This window comes from Protopterus annectens, chromosome 11.part0 (assembly GCF_019279795.1).
Source record: "Protopterus annectens isolate FY-2018-M chromosome 11.part0, PAN1.0, whole genome shotgun sequence".
In the NCBI taxonomy this organism is placed as follows: Eukaryota; Metazoa; Chordata; order Ceratodontiformes; family Protopteridae; genus Protopterus; species Protopterus annectens.
This window is the reverse complement of record NC_056745.1, coordinates 340,568,488-340,593,746: the sequence shown is the minus strand read 5'-3', so window position 1 is coordinate 340,593,746 and position 25,259 is coordinate 340,568,488. Positions and strand designations below refer to the sequence as shown.

Below are 25,259 nucleotides of genomic sequence, written 5' to 3'. Positions count from 1 at the left end.
AGACAAAACTAAGGGTAGTTTTGAGATCTATACTTTAAAACCAAGGACAGGTGACCTCATGAGTTATGCTGTTGTACCATTATGGTATTATGAGTTATGCTACTGATTTTAGAGGAATGTGTATGTGTGTGTGTGTGTGTGTGTGTGTGTGTGTAGATATATAGGTAATACAGATAACAGAGACTTATATAGATCTAGATCTACATATAGATATAGATATACAGTAAACTCTCAGTTAACAGGCACCAATGAGGACTGGTAGATGCCAGATAACTGTAGTTTCTGGTTGCTTGAGAGTTACTATTAAAAATAGGCCTGACTAATACTGTACCCTATACTATTTGTTTGGTTTGACTTCTTCTCAGGTTGGGGAGAGAAGAAATTTTTTCCCATCTTCCTTTTTAAAACTGTAAAACTCTAAAAACATAAGGTATCTTTACTGGGGGGGGCAGAAAGTGCAACACAAGAAAATTGTATTGTATTTATTTGATTATTTTGCCGGTTGTTTGAGTTCCGGTGTATTTATAAATATACTGCCATTGATAGAGAGAAAGAAACAGATATTCTTCCACCATGTAAGATCAAAGTATGATCTCTCAAACTAGTTTGAAAATCAGCACACATAAAAACAGGAAATAGCAGAAATCCTTATTGTGCAATTCCCCATACAACTGCCCACAGACATCTATATGTATATAAATTCTACAGTTGCACAACACAGAGGAAAAGACCTCTACTGCAAACAGTGCACAAAACTATTGAGAAACCTCTCTGTGTAATGTACCATGATCAAACGTGATTTCTAAGCCACTGAGGACTGAGAAAATACAGGACAGCCTATAAAACACACACACACACACACACACACACACACACACACACACACACACACACACACACACACACACACACACACACACACACACACGCATGCACGCACTTACGCATGCACCCACGCACTTATGAAAAAGAGATTGACTGAGCTGAAATATTGACAGTCACACAAGCAAATAGGCAATGAGATTTTCAGCAATTTGTGTGCTAGGAAAAAACAGATCAGCCATAAGAAGCACAAAAAAAATTACTTATCATACAAGATTCTCCTACAGTATAAAATGCAGTGCTGTATATGTTACTACCTTACCTCTCACACTTCTAAATCATTACCTTAGTTACACAGCACCTGTCTACTGTATACAATCTAGGAAAATGCAGTCTCCATAGTATAAGTACATTTAAACAAAGGCAATGGCAACGTACACTGGTTCACATGAATTTAAACAAAGGCAATGGCAACGTACACTGGTTCACATGAATTTAAACAAAGGCAATGGCAACGTACACTGGTTCACATGAATTTAAACAAAGGTAATGACAATGCAGTTTTCTTTTCAGATGTCTATATGAGACCAAGTTCGAAAAGCTCGCTTATTAAAGTCCAGGTAAACCATATTTTACAAGGTACATACCTGTCAAGTTTTCTCCTGTAAACTGATCATAAAGTGGGTCAAGTTTGATTGACAAATCATTCTGTGCATCAGCCCATGTGAGTTGTTGTCCTGAAGACCCTTATACTCTAAAAAAGAGACAGCTTTCCTTTAGAATTCTGTCCATGTCTTCTCCTGCCTCTACTTTAAGACTAGCAAGAATTTTAGACTAACAAGACAGTTCTTACTCAGAATTTTCCTCCTCCAACCCAGTTCAAGGTTATCACACTTGCACCTCTGCACAGGCTAGTGAAAATCTGAAGTTCTCTTTTATGGGGGTCTGGCCACATACTTGGAGTATTTGAAGAACTTAGGGCCATAATAACTGACTGCTGGCCATTATAGTGGCAGCCTTCACCATCTTAATGGCAGCCGTTCCTCTCTACCTCCTCTCTGTCTGTCACCAATGCATTACTTCCTCCAAGTATAACAACGTCACCTTGTTTTTCTCTTTGTAGACTGAAGTGAGATATTAATTCATTGTCTTGTCTCCTTTTTAGTTTGCCATTATTGCTCCCCCAGTCTTTATTCAGCATGGTGTAGGCTGTCTCTTTCTTCTTTCTACTACATAAGCATTTAATCCACTTCTTAGCTCCTTCTGCTATTCCCCTTTACAACTTATATATTTACTTTCCACATCTCATTAGCTGTCTTAAATAAATGCAGTTTCCTACTATACTGTAGTAACTGTCACTACATGCATAGATACTTAAATTAAATAAGCTGATGTTAATGAAAGAGTTAAAATCAGAAATTTGAGAATATAACAGAAACTAAAGAAAACTGTCTGTCACCAATCCAGTTTCAATGTCAGTGGATCTGCAGGTAGCACATTCATATTTGCTGCAGAGAAGCACAGAACATTATGGGTTCTGTCCCTATATCAAGTTCCTGAATTTGTATTCAAATACTGATAACAGAGTGTAGCATAAGGGGTGTTGCACTTTTTGCTGCCCTTTGGATGAAATGTTAAATTAAATATTTTATTTGTTCAGTTTGTCCAATCTGACATATGGGTTTTCAAGACACAGCTTGGATCCATTCTAGCAAATTTAATGCTCCATCCTCGAGCCCTTCAGAATCTTTCTTTTCCATGATGCCCCCCCCAACCAACTGAGATCTCATTTGCTGCCTTCTGTGTATACCTCTCAACTGTCCATATTTTTGAGGACTGTCCAGATTTCTGCCTCATATTTTTGGTCTATTCCTTGTAAAATGTGTGGTTTTCTGGCAAAACACTGGGATGATCTGAGGACTGAAGTTATTAAATAATGACATACATGTGAGCTTCACACTTCACATCCTTCAGAAAATGTATAACACAAACCCTGTTACTCTAGCAACTTTCAAAGTTTATAAGAGCAATATTTAAAATGTGTCCCTATTTTTGGGCCTTTGTCCCCCCGTTTTGTCAGGCTTTGTCCAGAATTCTTGCATTAAGAGGTTGAGAAGATTGGTAACAGGAGGATCTGGACATTTAAGTGCTCCACCTCAAAATATTCTATCTTTTGGTCAACTGACTTAGGATAAAGTTGGGGTGCTGGCATAAAGGTTAAGGTGTTTACCTTGCAGACCCAAGGTACAGCTAGGCTTAACAAGATTCCCTGGGGTCATTAGCCTATGAACGTTTTTATCATAGTATTTCAGGACATTTGTTCTACCCTTGTTAGCATTCTTCTCTCAGTTGAGCCTTTCTTTCTCTCATTGGTGTACTTCATCTTTTTCCCTTCCTGCCATTAGTGTGTTTGATATTTATTAGTACTTAGATATTTGGGCTAAAAGATTTAGAATTTGGGGTTATAGGTTTATAAAACTTAGATATTTAGATATTCTTAATCTGTTGTTAAATCTTATTAGTACTGTTAGCATTAGTTTACCCTTGTTAGTTCCTTAAGTAGTTATATGTAATAAAGTTATTAGAGCATTGTGCTTTGGGTACTTGGTGTTTATAATCAGACTATCTAGACATGGAGAAGTCTATCAGTTTAAAAAAAAATGTACGTGTGCCCACAAGATCCTGCTGTAGGATTTCCATGTTTGTGTGGTTTGTTTATGATTCTCTCATTTGTCTACATAATGTGACATTTGCTCTGCCTTTGGACCCAGAGCTTTGATAAACTTGCATCATAAGCTTATTATTAAAGGGCTTTTTTTCAGAATCATTCCGTTTGGATGCCAATGTACACTCTACTCCCAGATCCAGACATTGGGCAACCTTTTACAATTCAAGATTCTGCAAGAAAGCAATTTTCTGATAAAGCAGAACAACTTCCTTCTAGACCTTCCTTGGCTTTGTTGACTAGATCTGTTGACTAGATCCTTTAGGTCCTATGGAAATACATTTGAATTAGGTCTAGATGATCTGTTGCAGAAGGTTCTTCTGAAGACCCAGATTGAGATGGGTGTCATTCATACCCCTTCAGATCTGAAGGCGGTAGGATTCATCCACTTTACCCCTATCCAGGTACCCTCACTGGTCTGACCCTTGACTCTGGTCATCTCAAAACCATCTTTCTGCATGGATTCTATGGCCCAGAAATCCTTGATCCAAGTTTTCCAGGCTCCAGAACTGTTGGATCCAACTCAGTTAGTTCAGACCATGTCGAATCCAGTTCCTGAGTCTCCAATCTGAGGAGATGAGTGGGAATATCGGTTAGTTGCTTTGGAAACATCTGCTTTTTATACTTCATGTCCGATCCTAGCACCAGTGCCAACTTCCATGGTGGTTTGCAGATCCCTCCAGTGTTGCTGCCTCACTCCTCTGTTTGGAAGTTGGATCCATGGGAGTGACTTCTTTGGATCTGCTAGAGTTGGGCACAGTTTCTGAGTGCTGGGGTGGATGATTTCTTTACCACAGTGGGCAGATCCAAAGGTCCACCAGGAACAATTTCATACCTTGGCCTTTGATCAACATCATCTGCTTCTGTAAAGACATCAATTGGCATACCTCTCAACCTGGAAACCTCAGACATCTGGACAAAGTCCCATGAAAAGTAGGTACAAATGGCCAAAAATGTGGGTGCTGATTAACATAAAATGTGCATACATAATTATACAACCCCACCCATTTTGATGAAATTGTGGGATACCAACATTGAAATGCAAACTGAAGAACAGACTAAATATTAAACACCACAAAATATAACCAGAACAATTCAGAATGTTTGTCAGCTCCCAATAAAAGGTTCATACGGTGAGCTCTGCATTTTGCTTTATGTATTTTATTATGAGTGAGGCAAAAATCTGGACATCTGAAAGGTAAGTGTCCAACATGACTGACTACAGTCCTTCACATTTCACCAGGAATTAAAAAAAAATTACCAGGTAAAGGGTGAAGACATGAGGCAAAACTAAGGGTAGTTTTGAGATGTATACTTTAAAACCAAGGACAGGTGACCTCAGGAATTCATGGCACCCTCTTATTTTCCCTCAAAACTGGTAAATACCAAGGAATTCAGTGCGATTAAGATGTATGTCCATGGGTAAGAGTTATTCCATCAACCCCAAAGTGTCTGCCTTGGTACAGAGACAGTCCTCAGAGGACACAGAAGCTTCATTCACAGAGTCACCTAAGAAGAGGGCATGTAAGAGAAAATGCCTTGACCCCCCCCCCCAATCGAAGTCAGTCAAGTCAAATATCACCTCACAGTATAGTGATGGATCCACACAGTCTCCTAGGATAATTCCTTTGAAGATATCCTGGAAGTCATACATCAGAGGGAATCTTGGCCAACAGAACTTTCCTCTCAGGATGAGACAGTATTGTCTTGAGGCATAAAGAACAACACCATCTACATCCTGGGTGGTCCCTCCTGACAACAGAGTTATAGAGCTGGCAGTTAAGAAGTCATAGCATGAGCCCAATACCTGGAAGGTGATTACATGAAAACAAGATAAGATTCTCCACTCCCCCCAAAAATTGCCATATTGGTCCAAACCACCCCTGTAGACTCTATAATTATAATGGCATCCACAAAGAAAGAGGTGTCTGAAGACTCTTCCTCTAGCCGTCTACCCAACAGAGAGTTTCAGGCAATGGATATACTGGGGAAGTGGGCATATGCTTCTGGCTGCTTCGCTATTTGAGCCTTAAACTGTGCAACCCCTATAATGAGATTTCAGAGGGACCTCGCTCAGCAATCATTATCTAGTCTAAAGAATCCACTGTCTCCTGAGCTGTAAAAACAGCTTCAGGATACTGTGTCAGCTATGTCCACCATTACCAATCTCTCCATGCGCCTAATGCATAATGTAGCCGATGGAGAAGCAAAAGCAGCTGTAGCAGGCATCGCAATGAGATGCCATGCCTGGTTGCTGTTATGTGATTTTGCCAATAACTTTAAGGCATCCTTTACCAATGCTCCCTCTGAAGGTACTGCCCTATTCAGATCTACAGTGAAAGAGAAAATGCAGAAGAGGTAGCAAGATGGCAAGACTTTCTCTCTGTGATGGGAGTTAAGTTTGAGGGCTAACAAAGCCCCTTTAACAGAAACCAAAAAAGGCCTCTTCACTCTGGTTCTGAAAGATTAAACATCACTTCAGTTTCTTTTCTGATAGAGGCAGCCATGGCAGAATCAGCCCTTTTAATGGATACAGGCCCAGGGGCCTAGGTGGTCCATAGGACCAGGAGTTCCACGGGCCCTTTCCCAATAGATAACCATAGAGTCACTGAAGGTCTGGCTGATTACTCATCTCTGAAAGCAGTTCGGGGATGTATATCTGTCTACCCGTTCTTATGGTTCACCATCAAACTAGACAAGGGGGTAGGAAGTATTATATCCAGAGGCTATCACATTCCATTTTTGAACAAGGGGGTAGGAAGTATTATATCCAGAGGCTAGCACATTCCATTTTTGAACCTCCCCCTACAAAGTTTTTTCTCTGCTACAAAAAAAGAGTCATCCACCAGATCAGACTGGGTCAGGGTTTTATTCAAGATTCTTTTTGTTTCCAAAGAAATTCTTGCATCTCAGGCCTTTGGCCCTAAGCCTCCTGAACAAATATGTCAAGAATACCCACTTTCAAATTGCCTTGGTGGAGTAAATTCTTGCTTTTCTTCAGAAGATTGATTGGATGTGTTCCATAGAGCCTCAGGATACTCACCTTCACATAAAGATTGTGAAGGAGTCTAGGAGGTTTCTATGCTTCTTTAGAACAACAAAAAAAGCCATTAGAACTACTGGCTTTTTTTTTTAATTTGCTGCTTTTTTTGTTGCTGTATTGGGTTTCTATGCTTCTTATTGGGAGCAAGTCATTACAGTTCAGAATCTTGTCATTCAGGCTGAAATCAGCCCCCAAGGTGTTCACAAAATGCTTGGCGGTAGTAATAAACCATCTACATCTCCAGGGATATAAGATATTCCCTTATATAGACAGCTGTCTCCTGTCTGTCCCCTCAGTGAAGTCTCTCATACAGGCCAGGAAATACCGCCTTCAGTTATATGCTTCCTTAGACACTTCAATGAATCTCAGGAAATCCAGTCTGATTCCCATTCAGCACTTGCTGTTTCTTGGATGTCAGCTGAACACTACAATAGCATTTATATCCCTCCATCAAGACAAAATTTGTATCCTTAAGATCCATAGTAGAAAACCTTCTGATATCCAAATGCCACTCAGCTCACTTAATTTTGAGGGTACTGGGTCTCATGACATGTTCGATATCGACGGTACAGTTTGTTTGATATCACATGAGAATTCTCCAATGGATCCTACAGTCACAGTGGTCTCATTGATTCCACCTCCTTTCCCTTCTCATAGGTTTATAGGTTCATTATATTGGCCCTAGGGCTTATACAAGCCTAGCCAAAAAGGTACCCTGGCTTCCGCCACCCAAGAAAATTATTTTCCTGTGCCCCTGTCAAGCAGAACCACAGAAGTGATCCCCGGGGTGAATTTCCTATTATCCATCCAATCATCAAGATTTTTCTTGAATAGTGTTAACGAGGAGCTCTGTTTGACAAAGATAGGTAGTCTGTTCTAGAGTATGGGAAGTCTCTGGGACAGGAATCTATCCCTCCAGCATGTTCTGTTTATTGTGGTGACAAGGTTTAGGTCCCTAGAGCGTGTAGCTTGGAGGGATTGGGATTTCTTTAAGTGGAGCATGTCCAACAGCTCTGGGTTTGACATAGCTTTGTATGTTTGACAGGTATCACTTCTGAGTAGGCGATATGCGATGGAGTAAAGCTGGAGTTTTTTAAGACGGTCTGCGTAAGGCATCTGTTTGAGGCCAGTAATCCTCTTTGTGAGGTATTTTTGTGACCTTTCCAGTTGTTGTAGATATCTTGTGAGGTACATACCAAAAGGGGCGTTATATTCTATAATGGGTCTAATGAGTGATGAGTAGAGGGGAACAATGACCTCTTTTTTTCTGGATGAGAAACCTTTTGTGATGAGGTGTGCCATGTAGAAGGATTTCCTGACCACTGTGGCAATGTGATTATCAAAGGAGAGACTACTGTCCACCTGTGTCCCAAGGTCTCATCACACTTTCAGTGTTAAGTAGACTACTGCCTATATGGTAGTTCATGGGTACAGAGTTTTTACCAAAGGGGATGACAATGCACTTTTTGGCATTGAGCTTGAGACCATGTCTTTGACACCAGGCATCTGTCTCAGTGAGGCCCTTTTGTAGGATGTCCACATCATTAGGAGTTTCAATTATGGCTCCTAGTTTTCAGTCATCTGCAAATTTAGTTAGCCAAAGACCTTCTGTGTTAGCCTGTACTTCAGAGAAGTAGATACCAAACAGGAGAGGACCCAAGACTGAACCCTGTGGTACTCCACTTGTCACTGGTCTGAAGTCTGATTTGGAGTCTGCTACTTTCACGGTGTGGGTTCTGTCAGTAAGCCAGTTGGCAACCCATCTTGTGACATGGGGATTTATACCTAGTTTAGTGAGTTTATCTATAATTCCAGAGTGGGGGGATGGTGTCAAATGCCTTGGCGAGATCTAGATAGGCTGTGTGAACCACCTTACCCTCATCTATGGCTTTGGTCACTACTTCAAAGAAGTCTATCAGGTTTAGATCTGCCTTTTACAAACCCAAACTGTGTGGGGTCCAGAGTTTGGAGATCTCCAATGTCTTTGTTTATGAGTTCCATGATGATACGTTCCATGGCCTTGCAGACGAGGCTCATCAGGCTAATGGGGCGGTAGTTCCCGGGGTCTGTTGTGGCCCCCCCTTTGTGGAGTGGGATAACTGTTGCGGTGCGCCATTCAATGGGCACAAAGCCTGAGGTGAGGCTATGATTGAACATGGTACTTAGGTGGGGCACCAGTTCATTCTGTAGTTTATGTAGAAGGCAGCCTGGGATATTGTCAGGTCCCATGTCTTGGCTTTGGAGAGTGAAGTTTTTACCTGTGCAGCTGTGATTACAGGAACTTTGCATTCTTCCGGTATAAAGATGGGCCCTTTAGGAGTTGAGAGGGGGGTAAAGTTAGCACTGAACCTATCTGCCAGGATGTTGGCAATATCAGTTGGTTCTGTATATTTAGTGTCGTTGTGCTATAACTCAGAGCAGATCTGAGTGTTGCCATTGAGATTTTTGACATAGCTATAGAATGCTTTGTGGTTGTCTTTAGAATAATAATCATAACACACTTGTGCAAGAAACACCTGCAATGGTGGTTACAGTCTCCACTGGTGTAAGCAGGCAGACTCTTCCAAGGCCCTTCCCTATAGGCAACGGTGACCATGGACACATCCTCCCTCAGGTGGAGGAGCATTACAAAATGGGGAATGGTCCAAGGTCTATAAATAAAATCAGATGATTGTCTCCACCTTAAAGTACTTGAGATGAGGATGGTTCTCCTTATGTTGCAAGACCTACAGGATTGCCTTCCTCCTGGAGTGATAAATATTCAAACAGACAACATGGCAGTAGTTTGGTACATAAACATGCAGGGGGGAGCAGGTCATGCCTGTTATGCCTCAAAGCTAGGAGAGCATGGCAATTGGTGATGGCCTTTCACTGGTTTCTTACAGAAAAATACATCCCTGGGTGGGTAAACTACTTGGTGGATAGGCTCAGCAGGAATTTCCTGTTGCCATACAAATGATCCATCAATCCAGAGACTGCCAAGAAGATATCCAATTGCCTGTGTGACCTTTTTGTGACTCCCCATAACATGAAAAGAAGCAGTTATTTTTGCTGTAGTTCCCTCTCAGGAACAACTACCCAGGGATGTTCTGTCTCATTGGTGGCTCCTGAGGTCACTTTATGCTTAACCCTCTCTTCCATTGATGACCAAATTCCTCCTGAAAGCCTCCAACTGCAGGGCCACTGTCATCTTCTTAGCCCCATTTTGTCCCAGACAGATTTGGTTTCCTTATTTCAACCACATGTGAAGTAGCCCCCTTGGTTCCTTGATAACTGCCAGATCCAGTCATTCATCCATCCAGAGAGTCTCACCTGGATATTCCCAACCTGAAGTTAACTGCTTGGTTTCTCCATTTCTAGTAATGTCAAGGGATGCATTTCTTCCCTTAGATGTGGTCCGCATTATCACAGCATTGCAAAAACCTTTGATCCACAAGGTTTACTGCAGTAAACAGAAGAGATTGATCTTATGGGCAGAATCTCAAAATACAGAGCCGTTTTCAGCCTCTATTGGAAAAGTGTTCCATTTATTGCCTGCCTTGTTTCACTCTGTTTCTTGTTTCCCTACCATCAAAGTTCTGTTAGCAGTGATTTCTTCTTTCCATGTTGGTTTCCAGGACAGCTTACTAGCTTCGCACAGATTATGTAAAGCTTTCCTCAGAGGCACTTTCCTTTTGTGACCCCCGATTAAGGATGTGGCACCAGCTTGGGATTTGAATTTCATTCAGAAACTAAGCCTGCATTGAAATCTGCATCATCTATAGACATAACATTTTTTTTCCTGGGAAACTATTTACCTAGTTGTCTCACCACAGCCAGAAGGATATCAGAAGTTTATGCCCTATCTTCTGCATCTTTGTATATTATTTTTCACAAGGATAGGGTTACCTTAAGAACTTATCCTTCCTTCAAGTTGCTTCTGAGACCAAACATTCCCAGCCCATTCACATACCAGTATATTTTCCTAACTATTAAAACAAAGAATATATTCTACAGACTTAACATTCACAAGCAACTTTGTTTCAACCTGCATAGAACAGCCTCCTTTGGAAAAGATGAACAGCTGTTCATATCCTTTCCTCAAAATAATCTTGGAAAGAAAGTATCCAAAATGTTGCCATCTAGGTGGTTATCTGAATACATTTCCTTTAATTATTCACTTTGTATCAAAGCTGAGAGCTCATTCTGCCACATGTATGGCAGCACCTACAGCCTTTTTCAGATCACGTTCCCTGGATGATATTGGTCAAGCAGCTACATGAACCTCTACACATATTTCCATTAAGGAATACAAGTTGGACTGCACTTCAAATGCTAGAAGTTCCTTTGGCGCTTCCATCCTGAAAGGTCTCCTTCCATGAAGCCACCTGGGATTTCCAAAGCTGGTGATTCTGACCCATATGTCAGATCAGACAGGCTGAATGAATAGCATATGAAAGTTGCGTACTTACCATAATTACAGATTCTTTCTTTCTAGCCTGTCTGATGTGACACTCCACTCTCCTTACCCCTGTCACTCTATAGAGCTGTATGATCATGTCTTCTTCCTTGAGTCCAAGGTAGTGGAAGTCTGGACTTATGTTCAGACATCAGCCTTAATCTCAGTAAGTCAGAAAGGAGAAAATCATTATGGGAAGGAAGGATTTTGAAGGGATTAAGACTGGGGAACTCACTTTGCTGGATCAGACCCAAGTGGTGGTTTGAGGACCCGTGTGTCCTAGCGACTAGACTGGAATGAAAGGATCTGTCATTATGGTAAGTACGTGCCTTTCATTTCCATTTGCTGATCCTCTTACTCTTTTCACTAAACAGCAGTGTAGTTTTCCCAGTTAGTGCAGAAAGTACCCCAGGGCTCTGCAGGGAATAAGGACATATGTCTTACGGGATTTAACCAGTGAACAAAAGAAATAACATATTTTAGCTGAGTGTGCAGCCAATCCCCATGCAACTGTCCCTCCTGACCCCTCCTCCTCTGTGCACCTGTTCAAAGCATAATGAAACTGGAAGCAGATTCCAAAACTACACTGCATACTCTGTAGAAGTCCTGTCTGTGCTCATACTTAAAATTGCACCCCCGCACTTACTCAAGATCACCATACTTACTCTCTTTTGCCTCCATGAATGGTCTTCCTTTTTTGGCCCCTAATATTCATCTTTCCCTCTGGATTCTATGGACATACCATACCGTCCCACTTCCAAAAACATTGAAACATTGGCTTAGATTCAGAGATAAGCACTGCCCCAATGTCCTTGAATCTTTGCACCCATTGCATGGAGACTAATTAGCCCTGGGCTGTGTGCTCTTCATCTATTAATCCAAGCCTATATCTCATAACAGGTTCGGCTACCCAGAAATCATTTTGAAATCCTTCTCTGGATTCATTTCATGAGCAGCATACCCTTTTTTTTTTTTTTTTACAAACAATCTTTGTAGAACTGAGCATAGTAATTCCTATAACTATTCTCTGAGGCTGGGGTGGATTTTCATTTAAATTATAGCCAAAATTATTGTCTGCGAATGCAACTTCTGCTGAGTTTTTCATATATAATAGCACCCACATTTAATCCAAGCACAAGAAAAAAGTTCTAGAAGGCAAATAAAATTAAAGAATTCTGTTGCAAAAATAAAAAAATAAACAGCTTTAAAATCATATCAAATGGTTTCCTATGAGCAAGCACTGGATGAAATTTCAAAGCTATTTTCAACATTTTTTTCATTAGCCTTTATATTGACTTTATTTGCTTACTGGAAATTTTAGCTTATGTTGGTTTCTACCTGCAACTTTCCAAGCAGTTTTCTATTTTTCACTTTTGAGACCATGTGCATTTTGAGACTCAAAACAGCCCTTTCACAAATGTATAGGTTTTCACTAAGGACCTCAGATTCGGAGACCAAAGGTTATTGGTATACCATTGCAGGTATACCAACTTTAACCCTTGTTTACTGCCTTGAGAATGGGAACCATTTGGTTCATTGCCATTAGCTATTTGCTTAATGATTGGTTAGACCAATCCAGGCATTGCAAGTTCTAGCTTATAGTTCATTTTATTTTGTGCAGCACACATTTTATTAACTATTATTATGCCTTAAAATGCAGTACAAATCAATGCAGCAGAGTTGTTACCCAGAACTATTAGACAGGCTAACATCACTGAGGTATTATTAACAAATGATGCTAAGATTGTTAAGCTCTGATGTCCTGCAGTACATAAATTAACCACTGTTTTCCCAATATTATTCATATTTTCATATTTGCTTTCATATTGTCATAAATGAGAGACCTACATGTTATTGAGGGCATAGAGTGAAATGCCCTGGTAAGAGAAAAAAGTATATTGCCAATGTGCAATTAGATTATACTATACTGGAGACATTGGTAGTTATTTCGGTACTTTTCCGTTAACAGGGCGACAGCTTTTCTGGCCAAGTTGTAAGGTTTCCATCATCATGCAGCTGATCAAGCTGGTTGTATTAGCTTGACGTGTGAGGCCGAATATGGATTATAAAACAGACCAGCCACTTTTGTGGTTGTATAAGTATTCACTGCAGCTTCTTTTCATTTATCTCATTAGGAACAGAATGTTTTCAGATGTGCTACCCCGTTAACAGGACAGCAGCTTTTTTGGTCTCATTTTACTGTTTTCCTCATCCTGCAACTGATGAAGCTAGTCGTATTTGCATATGTGTCTTTATGACATTGTTTTGAAAAATAGTAAATGTGAGTAGTCTGTCACTATTCGCTAATGAGACAACTGAGAAGAGGCTGCAGTGAATACTTATACAACCATGAAAGTGCCTGGTCTGGTTTAAAATCGATACATGGGAAGCAAAAGAAAATGGAATTTGTTATTTTAAGGACTTCTCCTTGAAGTCACTGGGCAATGTCTGCTTGTTTGGTTATACATTGCTACAGAGAGGAAATCGAAGCAGACTCCGCTCATAGAAATAGAGTTACACAACTCACCACTTTTAAAAGTACCAATTGAATTCCTTGATGGTGGACTCATCTTCTTACAACGCAGTCCTTCACACATATTAAATACACATTAAAAAAGTGGCATGATGAATTTCAGCAGTTTGATTCATAATTCCCTTTCAGAAGAGGGAAATTTCACTTATTTTGATGTTTTTGAAACTGCATATTTATGCTAATATCGAGAACGAACGACAAGTTTCCTTATGACAAAACCGTTAACGAGGCCAAAGAAGCTGTTGCCCCATTAACGGAAGAGTACCGTTATTTCCAAAGAATTATGAAAATATGAAATATTTCCAAATTTACTTAATATTTCTAAAACAGGGTGACTTACAAACTATTACATGATATCAGATGAAACATTAGATGATGAAGAAAACTGTGATTAATATTTGCACTCTTCATTGCACAAATTAAGAGGTATTCATAGTTATCTGTATTCTTAATTATACAAATGATCATAATTCGTCATATTTCTGTAAATATCCTTGTAAGGAAGCACATAGCAATTAACTTTTTGCTGTTATGTGAAAGCTTATGCTGGCTAGCCAAGGTAAGTTGACTAAAATGCAGCAATGATATACAGTTTTCAAGATAAGACAATTTGTTTGTGAGCTATGTGAGAAAAATATTCTGAGTTTGAGTGCAAAATAATCTATTACAGCATTGATATAAAGACTCTGGCTGTACTGACTATCATCAATGCAAAAGACATGTTACTGATAACATTTCTGTTTCTACCACTGTAATAGCTTTTATTGCTCATAAAATATTTACATTTCTTTGTGATTTTTAAATTGATTTCCCAGAAAATGCTTTGGAATGCAAGTATGTGTGTAGATGGCTGGAGGTGTGACATTCCATACCGTATAGATGCTAATGAGTTAACTGAGCGGAATAGGAATGCAATGACTTCTGTCTTGGGGTACTTGGTTCTCTGGTTCATTTGCCTACTGGCACACCTTCTCTGTGCTTTTTTGCATGTTTTTCTGTCTTTACATAAACTTTCACAGTATCCTTCATTTTCATCCAACATCCTAAATACATATCCACGGATGAGTTGTAAAATATTTAAATTACCCATAACTCTGCGTCCAGTAATGGACTGGACTTACATCCAGGAATGGCTCTCTGCCTTATGCCCACTGATTGCCTGGCAGACTCTGGCTGTGTCATTATCCTGAACGGCATGAAGTGGGTAAGGGAAAAAGAATCAGTATTTGTTATTGGGGCAGTGCATTGCCATACTTTATTTTAACAAGTTTATGCTTTTCTGATGATGGCCTATATTAATGATCCAGATTAATTTTTTTCAAAACAATAGATCACGTGATAAAATTATGTCAGTTACTGAATCTCCTTTTATTAAATTAATCTGCTATGTTTGTAGGACAACATAACAAGTGTGTTTTTGGTCATTTGTTTGTTGTTTTCATACTGACTGCACTGTTGGAAGGTGGCCTATGATTTTATAATGATCTATTAAAAACACTGTATTAAAACTATTTTTTTTTGCAGACGTCCAGTGTACCTGTAAATATGGTTATGTTGGTGATGGCTATTCCTGTAGTGGCAACATGCTGCAAGTCCTGATGTCTTTCCCTACATTCAACAATTTCCTGTCAGTAAGTAATGTATCTCCTTTTTGGTACATGTATGTTTTTATTACGCAAAGTTAATTTAAGGGCACGAGGATCACTAACTGCAACAGGGTGTACCACAAATATTGTATGTGCAGTAGTGACTTGGGACACAATGAGAAGTAATACTTTTAGAGATTAAGGCACTCCTTAAACGTGATCATTTATGGTCGATGTAGTCTTTACATCTCTGATTACATTTATTTAATCTGTAAATTACCGCTAGGAGGTAACTGTTGTGCTGTTCCAGTACCAACTGAAGGAAAGCTGCAGGCAAATCCAATGATATCTTATTAAAACATTAAATCACACCAGGAAGGAAGAAAAATGTTTCATTTCAGATAATGAGTTTGCAGAATTAGCAATCCCCATGATGTGCAGTGTAACATATGGAGGGTGCTAATGTACAAGTGAAGCTAGCAATCCCCATGATGTGCAGTGTAACATATGGAGGGTGCTAATGTACAAGTGAAGCCAGGTAAAAAAGTAAAGAACCTAATTAGATATGAAATCTGATCACCAAGATATGAAATCTTCTTCAGGAACCACTTCTTTTCCCCTCACTAACTCTGATCTTAAAAAGTTATGGCTAACAACACGGCAGGGGGAAAAAACGCAGAATATAACAAAGCAGTGCAACAGCAGCAGTTACAGGGAGCTGTCTTCCCTCACTAACTGAAGTTATTAGAAAGCCATGGTTAGCATCTTGGATAAAGTAAATTAAATCTAACACAAGTAAATAAAACAAGTATGCGTGTGTGCGTGCATGTGTGCGTGTGTGTGTGTGTGTGTGCGTGTGTGCGTGTGTGCGTGTGTACGCGTGTGCATGTGTGTGTGTGTGCGCGCGCGCGTGTGTGTGTGTGTGTGTGTGTGTGTGTGTGTGTGTGTGTGTGTGTGTGTGTGTGTGTGTGTGTGTGTGTGTGTGTGTGTGTGTGTGTGTGGACAAATAAAGACATGGACTGTTGTTCTCAACATTTCATAGACTTCTTTTTTATTTAGCTCTTTTTTGACTCATTTTATTTATTGACTGGGCGTTTGTGGCTTTATGTCTCAGTCTTGATGTCTCTTTCTACACTTCTGTATATGCATGTCTTTTGTGTGTGTGTGTGTGTGTGTGTGTGTGTGTGTGTGTGTGTGTGTGTGTGTGTGTGTGTGTGTGTGTGTGTGTGTGTGTGTGTGTGTGTGTGTGTGTGTGTGTGTGTGTGTGTGTGTGAGAACATTATTAACTAGTTAAGTGATTGATCTTAGATGCAAAATACTTATTCCAACAGCAATTACATATTCTACAGCAACTTTAAAACATTAGGCAGAGAAACTATTTTACATGAAAAATAATAAAAAGTATGTATATACTAATATACTGCAGCATTAGTCATCACACCATCCCAGGACAGTCCAGTATTTTTGTGTAATGTCTACACTGTCAGGTATTATTGCTTGCATATACAGTCTTGCTCCTTGGCATAATGCCCCTGATATTTGCTACATACACCATGTTAAGTAACCTGTTGTTCTTTAGTGTTATTACTATCTCTATACACAAACACACACGTGCACATATACAAGTTAAATACAGTAACCTTACTGACACTCAATTTTGTTTCCAGAGCAAGTCCATATATAGAACAGTAACCTTTTAATGCTCATATGATTCAGACACTATATCTGTATACCAGTCATCATTTACAAAGGCTGCATACATTTAAGTAATAAGTTGTAAGATGGTATAGGTTATTAAGAATAACAGTGGCTAACTTCACAGCACCCATGCAAATGGAGAATAGTTGCATGACCGCCAAGTCATACATCAATGCACTGTACGAACATGTACACAAATGCATGGATCTCGCCATACCCAATAGAACAAAGACGCTCTCCTACAAAAAAAAGAAGCCAATCTGGTGATCCCCTGCCATAAACAAACTCTACAACAGAAGGAGGAAACTGATGAGGAATAAGGTGAAGTCCCAAGACTGGAAAAACTCCCTTATCAGCCTCAACAAAAAGTTGAGATCCTTCATCAAATCCTCTAAAGCTAGCTATGAAAACAGAATTGCAGCAGATAGTAAAGACAACCACAAGGCCTTCTATAGTTATGTAAAGAACCTCAACGGTAATACCCAGATTTGCTCTGAGCTACTGCACAATGTTACCTCCTATACCAAGCCAACAGATATTGCCAATATACTGGCCGACAGATTCAGTGCCAACTTAACACTCTCACCACCACCACCCCCCCCCCCAGGACCAATCACAATACCAGTAGATTGTCAGGCACCCTGTATTACTGCTGCACAGGTTAAAACAGCACTGTACAAGGCCAAGAATACAGCTTCTATGGGACCTGAAAATATCCCTGGCTGTGTTCTACATGAACTACAGAGTGAACTGGCACCTCACCTGTGTTCCCTGTTCAATCACAGTCTCACCTTAGGCTTTGTTGTTACTGAATGGCGCACAGCTATAGTCATCCCTCTCCACAAAGGAGGAGTGACTACAGTCCTTGGGAGCGATCTCCCCATTAGCCTGACAAGTCTGATATGCAAAGCTATGGAACACATCATCATGGACCTAATAAACAAGGATACAGGGAATCTCCAAACTCTGGATCTCACACAGTTTGGCTTTGTGAAGGGTAGATTATGCCTGCTCAACTTGCTCGACTTCTTTGAGTTAGTCACCAAAGCTGTGGATGAAGGCAAGGTGGTTCATACAGCCTACCTTGATCTGGCCAAGTCCTTTGATACCATTCCCCACTCAGGAATCATAGAAAAACTCACTAAGCTAGGCATCAACCCCTATATCACTAGGTCAATAGAAAACCGGTGAAGCAGGCAATCCAAATCCTCGGAACCAATGAAGAGTTTATAAACGTATGAAGAGTTTGTAAACGTATTTTAATAAAAACGTTTTCGCTCTTAGCCCCTATATCACTAGGTCGGTTGCAAACTGGCTCACAGATAGAACCCACAGTGTAAAAGTAGCTGACTCCAAGTCACACTGCCAACCAGTCATGAGTGGAGTCCCACAGAGATCAGTCCTGGGTCCTCTCCTGTTTGGTATCTACTGCTCAGAAGTCCAGGCCAATACGAATGGACTCTGGCTGACAAAGTTCCCAGACAATTGCAAGTTGGGAGCCATTATTAACTCCCCAAGTGATGTTGACATCCTACAGAAAGGCCTCACTGAGACCAACGACTGGTGGCAGAACCATGGCCTTAAGCTCAATGCCATAAAATGTGTCGTCATCCCCTTTGGGAAAAATCCAGTTCCCATGACCACATTGATGGTAGTCCACTGAACACAGAAGGCGGTATAAGAGATCTGGGAACACAGGTTGACAGCAACCTCTCTTTTGACCACCACACTGCCACTGTGGTCAGAAAGTCCTTCTATGTGGCACATCTCATTACTAAGGGTTTTTGAATCCAGGAAGAAAGCGGTCATTGTCTCCCTGTACTCTTCCCTCATTAGGCCAATCATTGAGTACAATGCCCCATTTGGCATGTACCTCACTAGACACCTGCAAAAACTGGAGAGGCAGCAAAAGTACCTCACAAAGAGGATCCTAGGTATTAAACACTTGTCTTATATGGACAGACTCAAAAAACCCCAACTATTCTCTGTCTCATATCACCTACTTAGAGGCGATCTCTGTTTGACTTACAAAGCCATGTCTGACCCAGCTCTGTTACAAATGCTACATCTAAAGAAATCCCAATCTCTGTGCACCACATGCTCCAGAGACCTCAACCTCATTACCACAATCAACAGAACATGCTGGAGGAACAGGTTCATAACCCAGAGACTGCCCATGCTATAGAATAGACTTCCCATACATGTCAAACAGAGCACCTCACTGGCCCTCTTCAAGAGAAATCTTGATGAGTGGATAGGAAATAGAAAATTCACCCCGGGGATCACTCCAGTGGCTCTACTCAACAAAGGCACTGGAAACTAATGTCGGGTGGCACGATGCCAGGGTAATCCTATGCGCTAGGCTTGTAAAGGCTCCAGGGCCATTAGCCTAGTACACACCTATGAACCTATAAGGGGTTTACCCATATTACATGTGCTATTGTCATGAGGTACAGCCAAGTGTTTTAATCATGAGAAACATCAGCATATTTATTACAACAAACAGCCTTCAGTATTTATTGTGATTATTAAATCCAAATCCAAACTCTGTAACACAATGCAAGAAGCACACAGTAGTTTAGTACATAAACACAATACAAATGATAAGCGCTTTCATCCAATTTTACATAACTTCAGCAGATAAGTATTTAAAATGTTGCGCTAAAATAGGCTACTAAAATCACATGACTTGCCTATTATGATGTACTTCATTGCAATCATTGTATTAATTATCTATTTTTGTTTTGTCTAATTGCAAATATTGTACTAATAATAGTGTACTTTAATCTCCTGTCTTAGAGCTCATTGTTCTTTCACAATGCTTTACTGCAACTATTGTATTTCAGTACTGCATTTTGTAAGTTTATGTCTTGGAGCTTTTCTCCCCAGGCCTCCACTGAGAATGGGCTCTCTGTGGCCCAGTGGGCTTTCCCGGTAAACAAATGTCAATATATAAATAATAAATAAATAAATGACTGCTCCTGAAGCTCACTAAGCGAATACATTTAAAGAAATAGTTGTTAAAATATTTGCAACATTATACATTAAAATATTCACACATTTCATTGTTAACTTAAAAATAATAAACTACCTCTTTGTGTTATTTTTCATATGCCTTCCTTTTCAATAAACACTGAATGGATGAATGGATATAATATCATTGAGTCCCGGAAGGGATGAGGCATTCAAAAATATCTGCCACCATAATTCCCTTTCTTCAGTTAACAATTTCCAAGGTCCGCCCGGGGTTCTGATCTATTTTTTCTATGGCTATGAATAAGAAATAATGTGAAGAAAATTCCTGGATATGTTTATAAAGAGTATTTAGTTGTCTTTACCTTATTTCATAACTATACTCCTATATGCAATCTCTCAACCTTCGCTCAGACTTGCCAATGTAAAAACAATTACATAATTAACATTGCAGCATAAATAATCCCTCAGGTATAACAATTATATCTACTGGCAATGTTGATCACTTTATCCCTAATAAATGAAGTATCACCAGAACATATAAAAGTGATCACTTTATCCCGAATAGATAAAGTATCACCAGAACATATAAAAGTGATCACTTTATCCCAAATAGATAAAGTATCACCAGAACATATAAAAGTGATCACTTTATCCCAAATAGATAAAGTATCACCAGAGCATATAAGAGTGATCACTTTATCCCGAATAGATAAAGTATCACCAGAACATATAAAAGTGATCACTTTATCCCGAATAGATAAAGTATCACCAGAACATATAAAAGTGATCACTTTATCCCGAATAGATAAAGTATCACCAGAACATATAAAAGTGATCACTTTATCCCGAATAGATAAAGTATCACCAGAGCATATAAAAGTGATCACTTTATCCCGAATAGATAAAGTATCACCAGAACACATAAAAGGGCGTTGTGAACATGCACCGTATTTGCTCGTGATTCCTTTAATGCTATTTTTTCTTGCTCGAGTGACCCAAGCTATCATAAATATTTTTAAAGCTGGTTCCATCTTTATATACAGCACTTGGTGTCATTCTTAGATGGTTGCTTAGGGTTTGATCATTAGTAATAAACTGCCAATTTTTATTTAGTATATTATTGATCTCCATACTATCCACTGAATAAGTAGCAATAAAAGAATGTTGGATATTCGTCTTGGAATCATCAAAACGTTCCCCAGTAGTTCTGAGATTACTTTAATCAGGGCTTATACTCAGGTTATTAATGGGGCTATCATTCTCAGCTGGAGACATCACAGATTTTTTTATGTAACATAGGTAGTAAGTACCATAAAGCTTCTTCCTAATTACTTCCTCATTAATAAGTACCTCAGGATAACCTCTGCTCAAAAAAATGTTATGTAATAATTTAGACTCGCCGAGGAAGTCACTATATTTAGTGATCATTCTCGCAGCTCTCACTAATTGCCATTTGACCACTGGCCACTTTGGCTCTGGGGGATGACAACTAATATAATGTAAAAATGTATTGGAGTGTGTGGGTTTCTTGTAAATTTGAGAAACAAGCTGTACATCACCTGAATCATTCTCTTTCCTCAGTTTTACATCTAAATATGCTATGGAATCATACCCAGTGTTATAGGTAAACTTAAGAAAGCTTGTGCTATTAATAAAAGAAATGAAATCATCCATCTCATTAACATAATCAATCCAAGCTGTAAAGATGTTATTAAGGAAACATATATGCATATTCCAAGATGTTTAAAATGGCTATTAAATATAATTTTTTCCTCCCACATAGCCATAACGATGTTAGCATACAGTGTCCCACAGGCCGCCCCCAAAACAATGGCTTTATTCTGATGAAAATAGTGCCCTTCAGAAAACTTATAATTATTGTTCAAAACAATTTTCATCAAAGTACATAGTGTATTATTCTTATCTTGTGGAATGTGCAAAAAATCCATAAGATATTCCAAAAACCAATATTATGAATGATACAGCTAAACAAATCCTGTACATCAATAGCGATAAATGTAATGTTGGAAAGATTTGTAAACTGACTAACTCTTTTCAAAAACTCCCATGAGTCTTTGCAAATATAATGAATATTATAAACGTCACTATTAAGATGCTTATCGATGTATTGAGCTATAAAACTAATTTTGGACACCAGCATCCACAATAGATCAAAAAGGAGGACATTCAACGTTTCTGTGGATTTTAGACATGCCAAATACCAATGGAATCCTAGGCTCTTGCATCGGCAATAATTTGTATTCACCCAAGTTAATCTCACATTGCATAAGTATATCATATAACAGAGCATCTATTTTTTGATAAGATACATGTATCTCATTAAGAGAAGCATCAGTATATGTGTTGTCATATAACAAATAAACATGCTCTGTTCACAATCTAATTGCTGCATTACTGGCAGGCTGCCCCCTTTATTGGGGGCACATAGAACACAGATTATTTTCTTGTTTAAGCTCATTGAGCATATCAAACTTAATCAAGTCTTAGTCAAATTTTGCCAAGGAAAGATGGGTCTAAGTGTTCTCAAATGCCATAATCCATCGCCATACTCCATCTCACAGATTTGTTCAAACAGTTTCAATGTTGGATGTAAGTCTGGATTAAATATACTGGGTAAATGCAATCCACTTAATTCACCATTGAATGTAACGTTATTAGCCATCAGTAAACGTACATTCATATTTCTAGTGTATAATTTAAGTTTACTAATAGTTTAGTCACTTCCAGCCTTTTGGCAGGTTTATTGTGATTTTACACTGCCCTTATGTTTAATACCTGTTCAATTAGTTATTTTTAAAATGACATTTCACAACTTTGGTTATTATGTGGGATTTATATAGTCAAAACAAATTAAAATTGTAGTCCCACAGATTTTGCCCTTCTTCTTCCTCAAGTTGTGCCCAGTATTCACTGCTGCCTTAATACTGGCTCTGGGTTGCTTGCATTGTGACTAGTCCTTCTGGTGTCACCCACCCAAAGTATGGCATTGTATTCATTCTTGGAAATGAAACTGAACTGGCATTTCATGTCATAACATCTTTTGTCAGGTCGTCCCCCATTTTTGCTATTTCTCTTAGGTTTGGTACTCAAAGCATCATTTGATCTTCTATAAAAGTACAGGAGACCCTGGACTTAATAGAAATAAGCAACATCAGTAAAGGTACCATCACCTATCAATTATGGACACTGTGTGATACTTCTCAGTATATAACAAAGTTCAGTGAACTGCTTTTAGACATAACATTTTATTAAGGTTTTGCTCCTTGAAAACCAAGAAAATGCATTTATACATAGTTGTATGGCAAGCAAGCATTTTAATATTTACCATATTTAAAGTTTGATTTTTTTTGGTATAAAACTTAGTAATGAACAATAGTGAGGGTGAATAAAAATGAGTTAACCCAAACTTCAAATTATTACTCCCAACAGTCCAAATGTGTCCATTTCTTCTTCTGTGTACTGGCTTATGATGGAAAAACAGTAATATCAGAAAGAATATGTATCTTCCCTTGTATGGTCTTCATGTGGTTTCTATAAGAAATTTGATAATATGATTAAGATGAGATAGTATAAATTCTTAAATAACCTTGTGATCTTTGACAAAACCAGATGATTGATTAATGCATGTGTTTTTAAATGGTCTTGCAACATTGTTATCTGATGTTTCATATGCATTCTTTTCACTGGATACACTCAGTAGACACTACATGAGAAAAAAATATCTTCTTCCATAAAAACACAGTGTTATAATAAGGGTTCTCAACACAAAAAGTTGCCACACATATGCCATCATCATCTATCTTCAATATAAAGTCTAAGGTGAAAAATATGCTTTTAAGATGGTACTTTGCAGCACCCCACACACACACACACAAACACACACACACACACACACACACACACACACCAGTACACTTCTATAGTAAGTAGCACCAAGAAAGAACTAACTTGATAGAAGGTTGCGGGATGTAAAGCAACAATGTGGCAGTCTTGCCCATCCCATGGTTGCTATAGCAACACACCAACCTATGGGTGTTGTAATGCATGTTTTGCATTTATGATCACATGGCGTTCTACTGAACACATTTCATGTTTCAGATAATATCTTCTACTATATTTGGCTGAAATCAGAGCTGTGATGTAATAATATGTTGAAAAAATGTTTCCAAAATCTAAGTATTTGCTTATTGTTGTAGTTTCTGTTTTTACTGGTCTAGCAAAGAAATCTAGCAATCTAGCAATATCTCAGAGTGTATGCATTTTGTTAGAGAAAGTAATGGGCAGTTATTTATTTTTCTTAGGAAATCCTGATGTATTATGACACATCACCAAAAGGCAAGCAGTTCATGAGCCAGCTCACGAACCTAACCCTCCAAGCGACACTTTTTGTACCTGACAATGTGGCACTAAACGAAAATAAGGTGAAAAACTGATTTTCATATATTTTATTCCCATGTGCTATAATTAACTTGTACATCTCTATGTGCTCTGTGAGAGATTTTGTTTTTAGAATGATGTTATGCCGATAGAATAATTATCTGTTGTTATTACAATTTACACATCCAGGTAAGCACACTTACAAGTCTGTAGTCTCACACTCGTAGTCTGGGAAAAGATAGCATTTACAGTATGCAAAATAAATATTTATATACATACCTGTAAAGAAACACAAATGAACATGTAAGCACTCACAATAATTTGGTTATCTACACAAACTCAATGCAATGGTCTTCAACATCTATCTGACCAGCTTTATTAAGTCAATCACTAAAACCCACAGCTCTTGGAAAAGGACAGGTGACTTTGGAGTAGATAAGTGGGGTGTAGGTGCAATGGGGTTTGCCTGCTGCAAAAATAATTTTTATATTTTAATCATGTTTTTCTACAATTACACAAATTTCACCTCTCAATTATATACAGCTCTCTCTTTTTCTCTCTATATATACACATATAAATATATATATATATATATATATATATATATATATATATATATATATATATATATATATATATAAAAGAGAGAGAGAAAGAGAAAGAGAAAAATGTAGGCACAGCTATAGATATAAAACATATTGTCTGGTATGTATGCCTTCAAATGTGTTTGAAGTATCTATAAAATTCATAGCAATTTATGCTAGCAATTGATTGTATTACATAGTCAATATAAAATTTGTTGCCAATCAGTCTGGGTATCAGAAAGATTAACACCGCTAACACTATTTGGTTAACCTGAGATGGCTGTTAGTGTGATGGCAATAACTTCAGACTGAAAGACAAGGTAACCATGCCATGGAATACCTCATTAGCAGATAATTACCATGTCTGTGACTCAAACACTGTAGTGACAGACCTGGCCATGTTTGTGCTACCCCGCCACTCTGTGGAATACCTCATTAGCAGATAATTACATCTGT

At 38.8% G+C, this 25,259-nt stretch overlaps 2 protein-coding genes across 2 annotated transcripts in view; one reads left to right on the top strand and one right to left on the bottom strand.

The window, feature by feature from the left end:
• Positions 1 to 25,259, top strand: part of STAB2 (stabilin 2) — a 922,612-nt gene that overhangs the window by 794,726 nt on the left and 102,627 nt on the right. Inside the window, exons 63-64 of the mRNA XM_044087850.1 lie at positions 15,086 to 15,192; positions 24,144 to 24,263. Of these exons, the coding sequence (XP_043943785.1) occupies positions 15,086 to 15,192; positions 24,144 to 24,263 (227 nt within the window). The remainder of the gene's footprint in view (positions 1 to 15,085; positions 15,193 to 24,143; positions 24,264 to 25,259) is intronic.
• Positions 23,107 to 25,259, bottom strand: part of NT5DC3 (5'-nucleotidase domain containing 3) — a 968,426-nt gene continuing 966,273 nt past the window's right edge. The window contains exon 14 of the mRNA XM_044087849.1: positions 23,107 to 23,373. Coding sequence (XP_043943784.1) covers positions 23,307 to 23,373 — 67 coding nt within the window. The 3' untranslated portion in view covers positions 23,107 to 23,306. The remainder of the gene's footprint in view (positions 23,374 to 25,259) is intronic.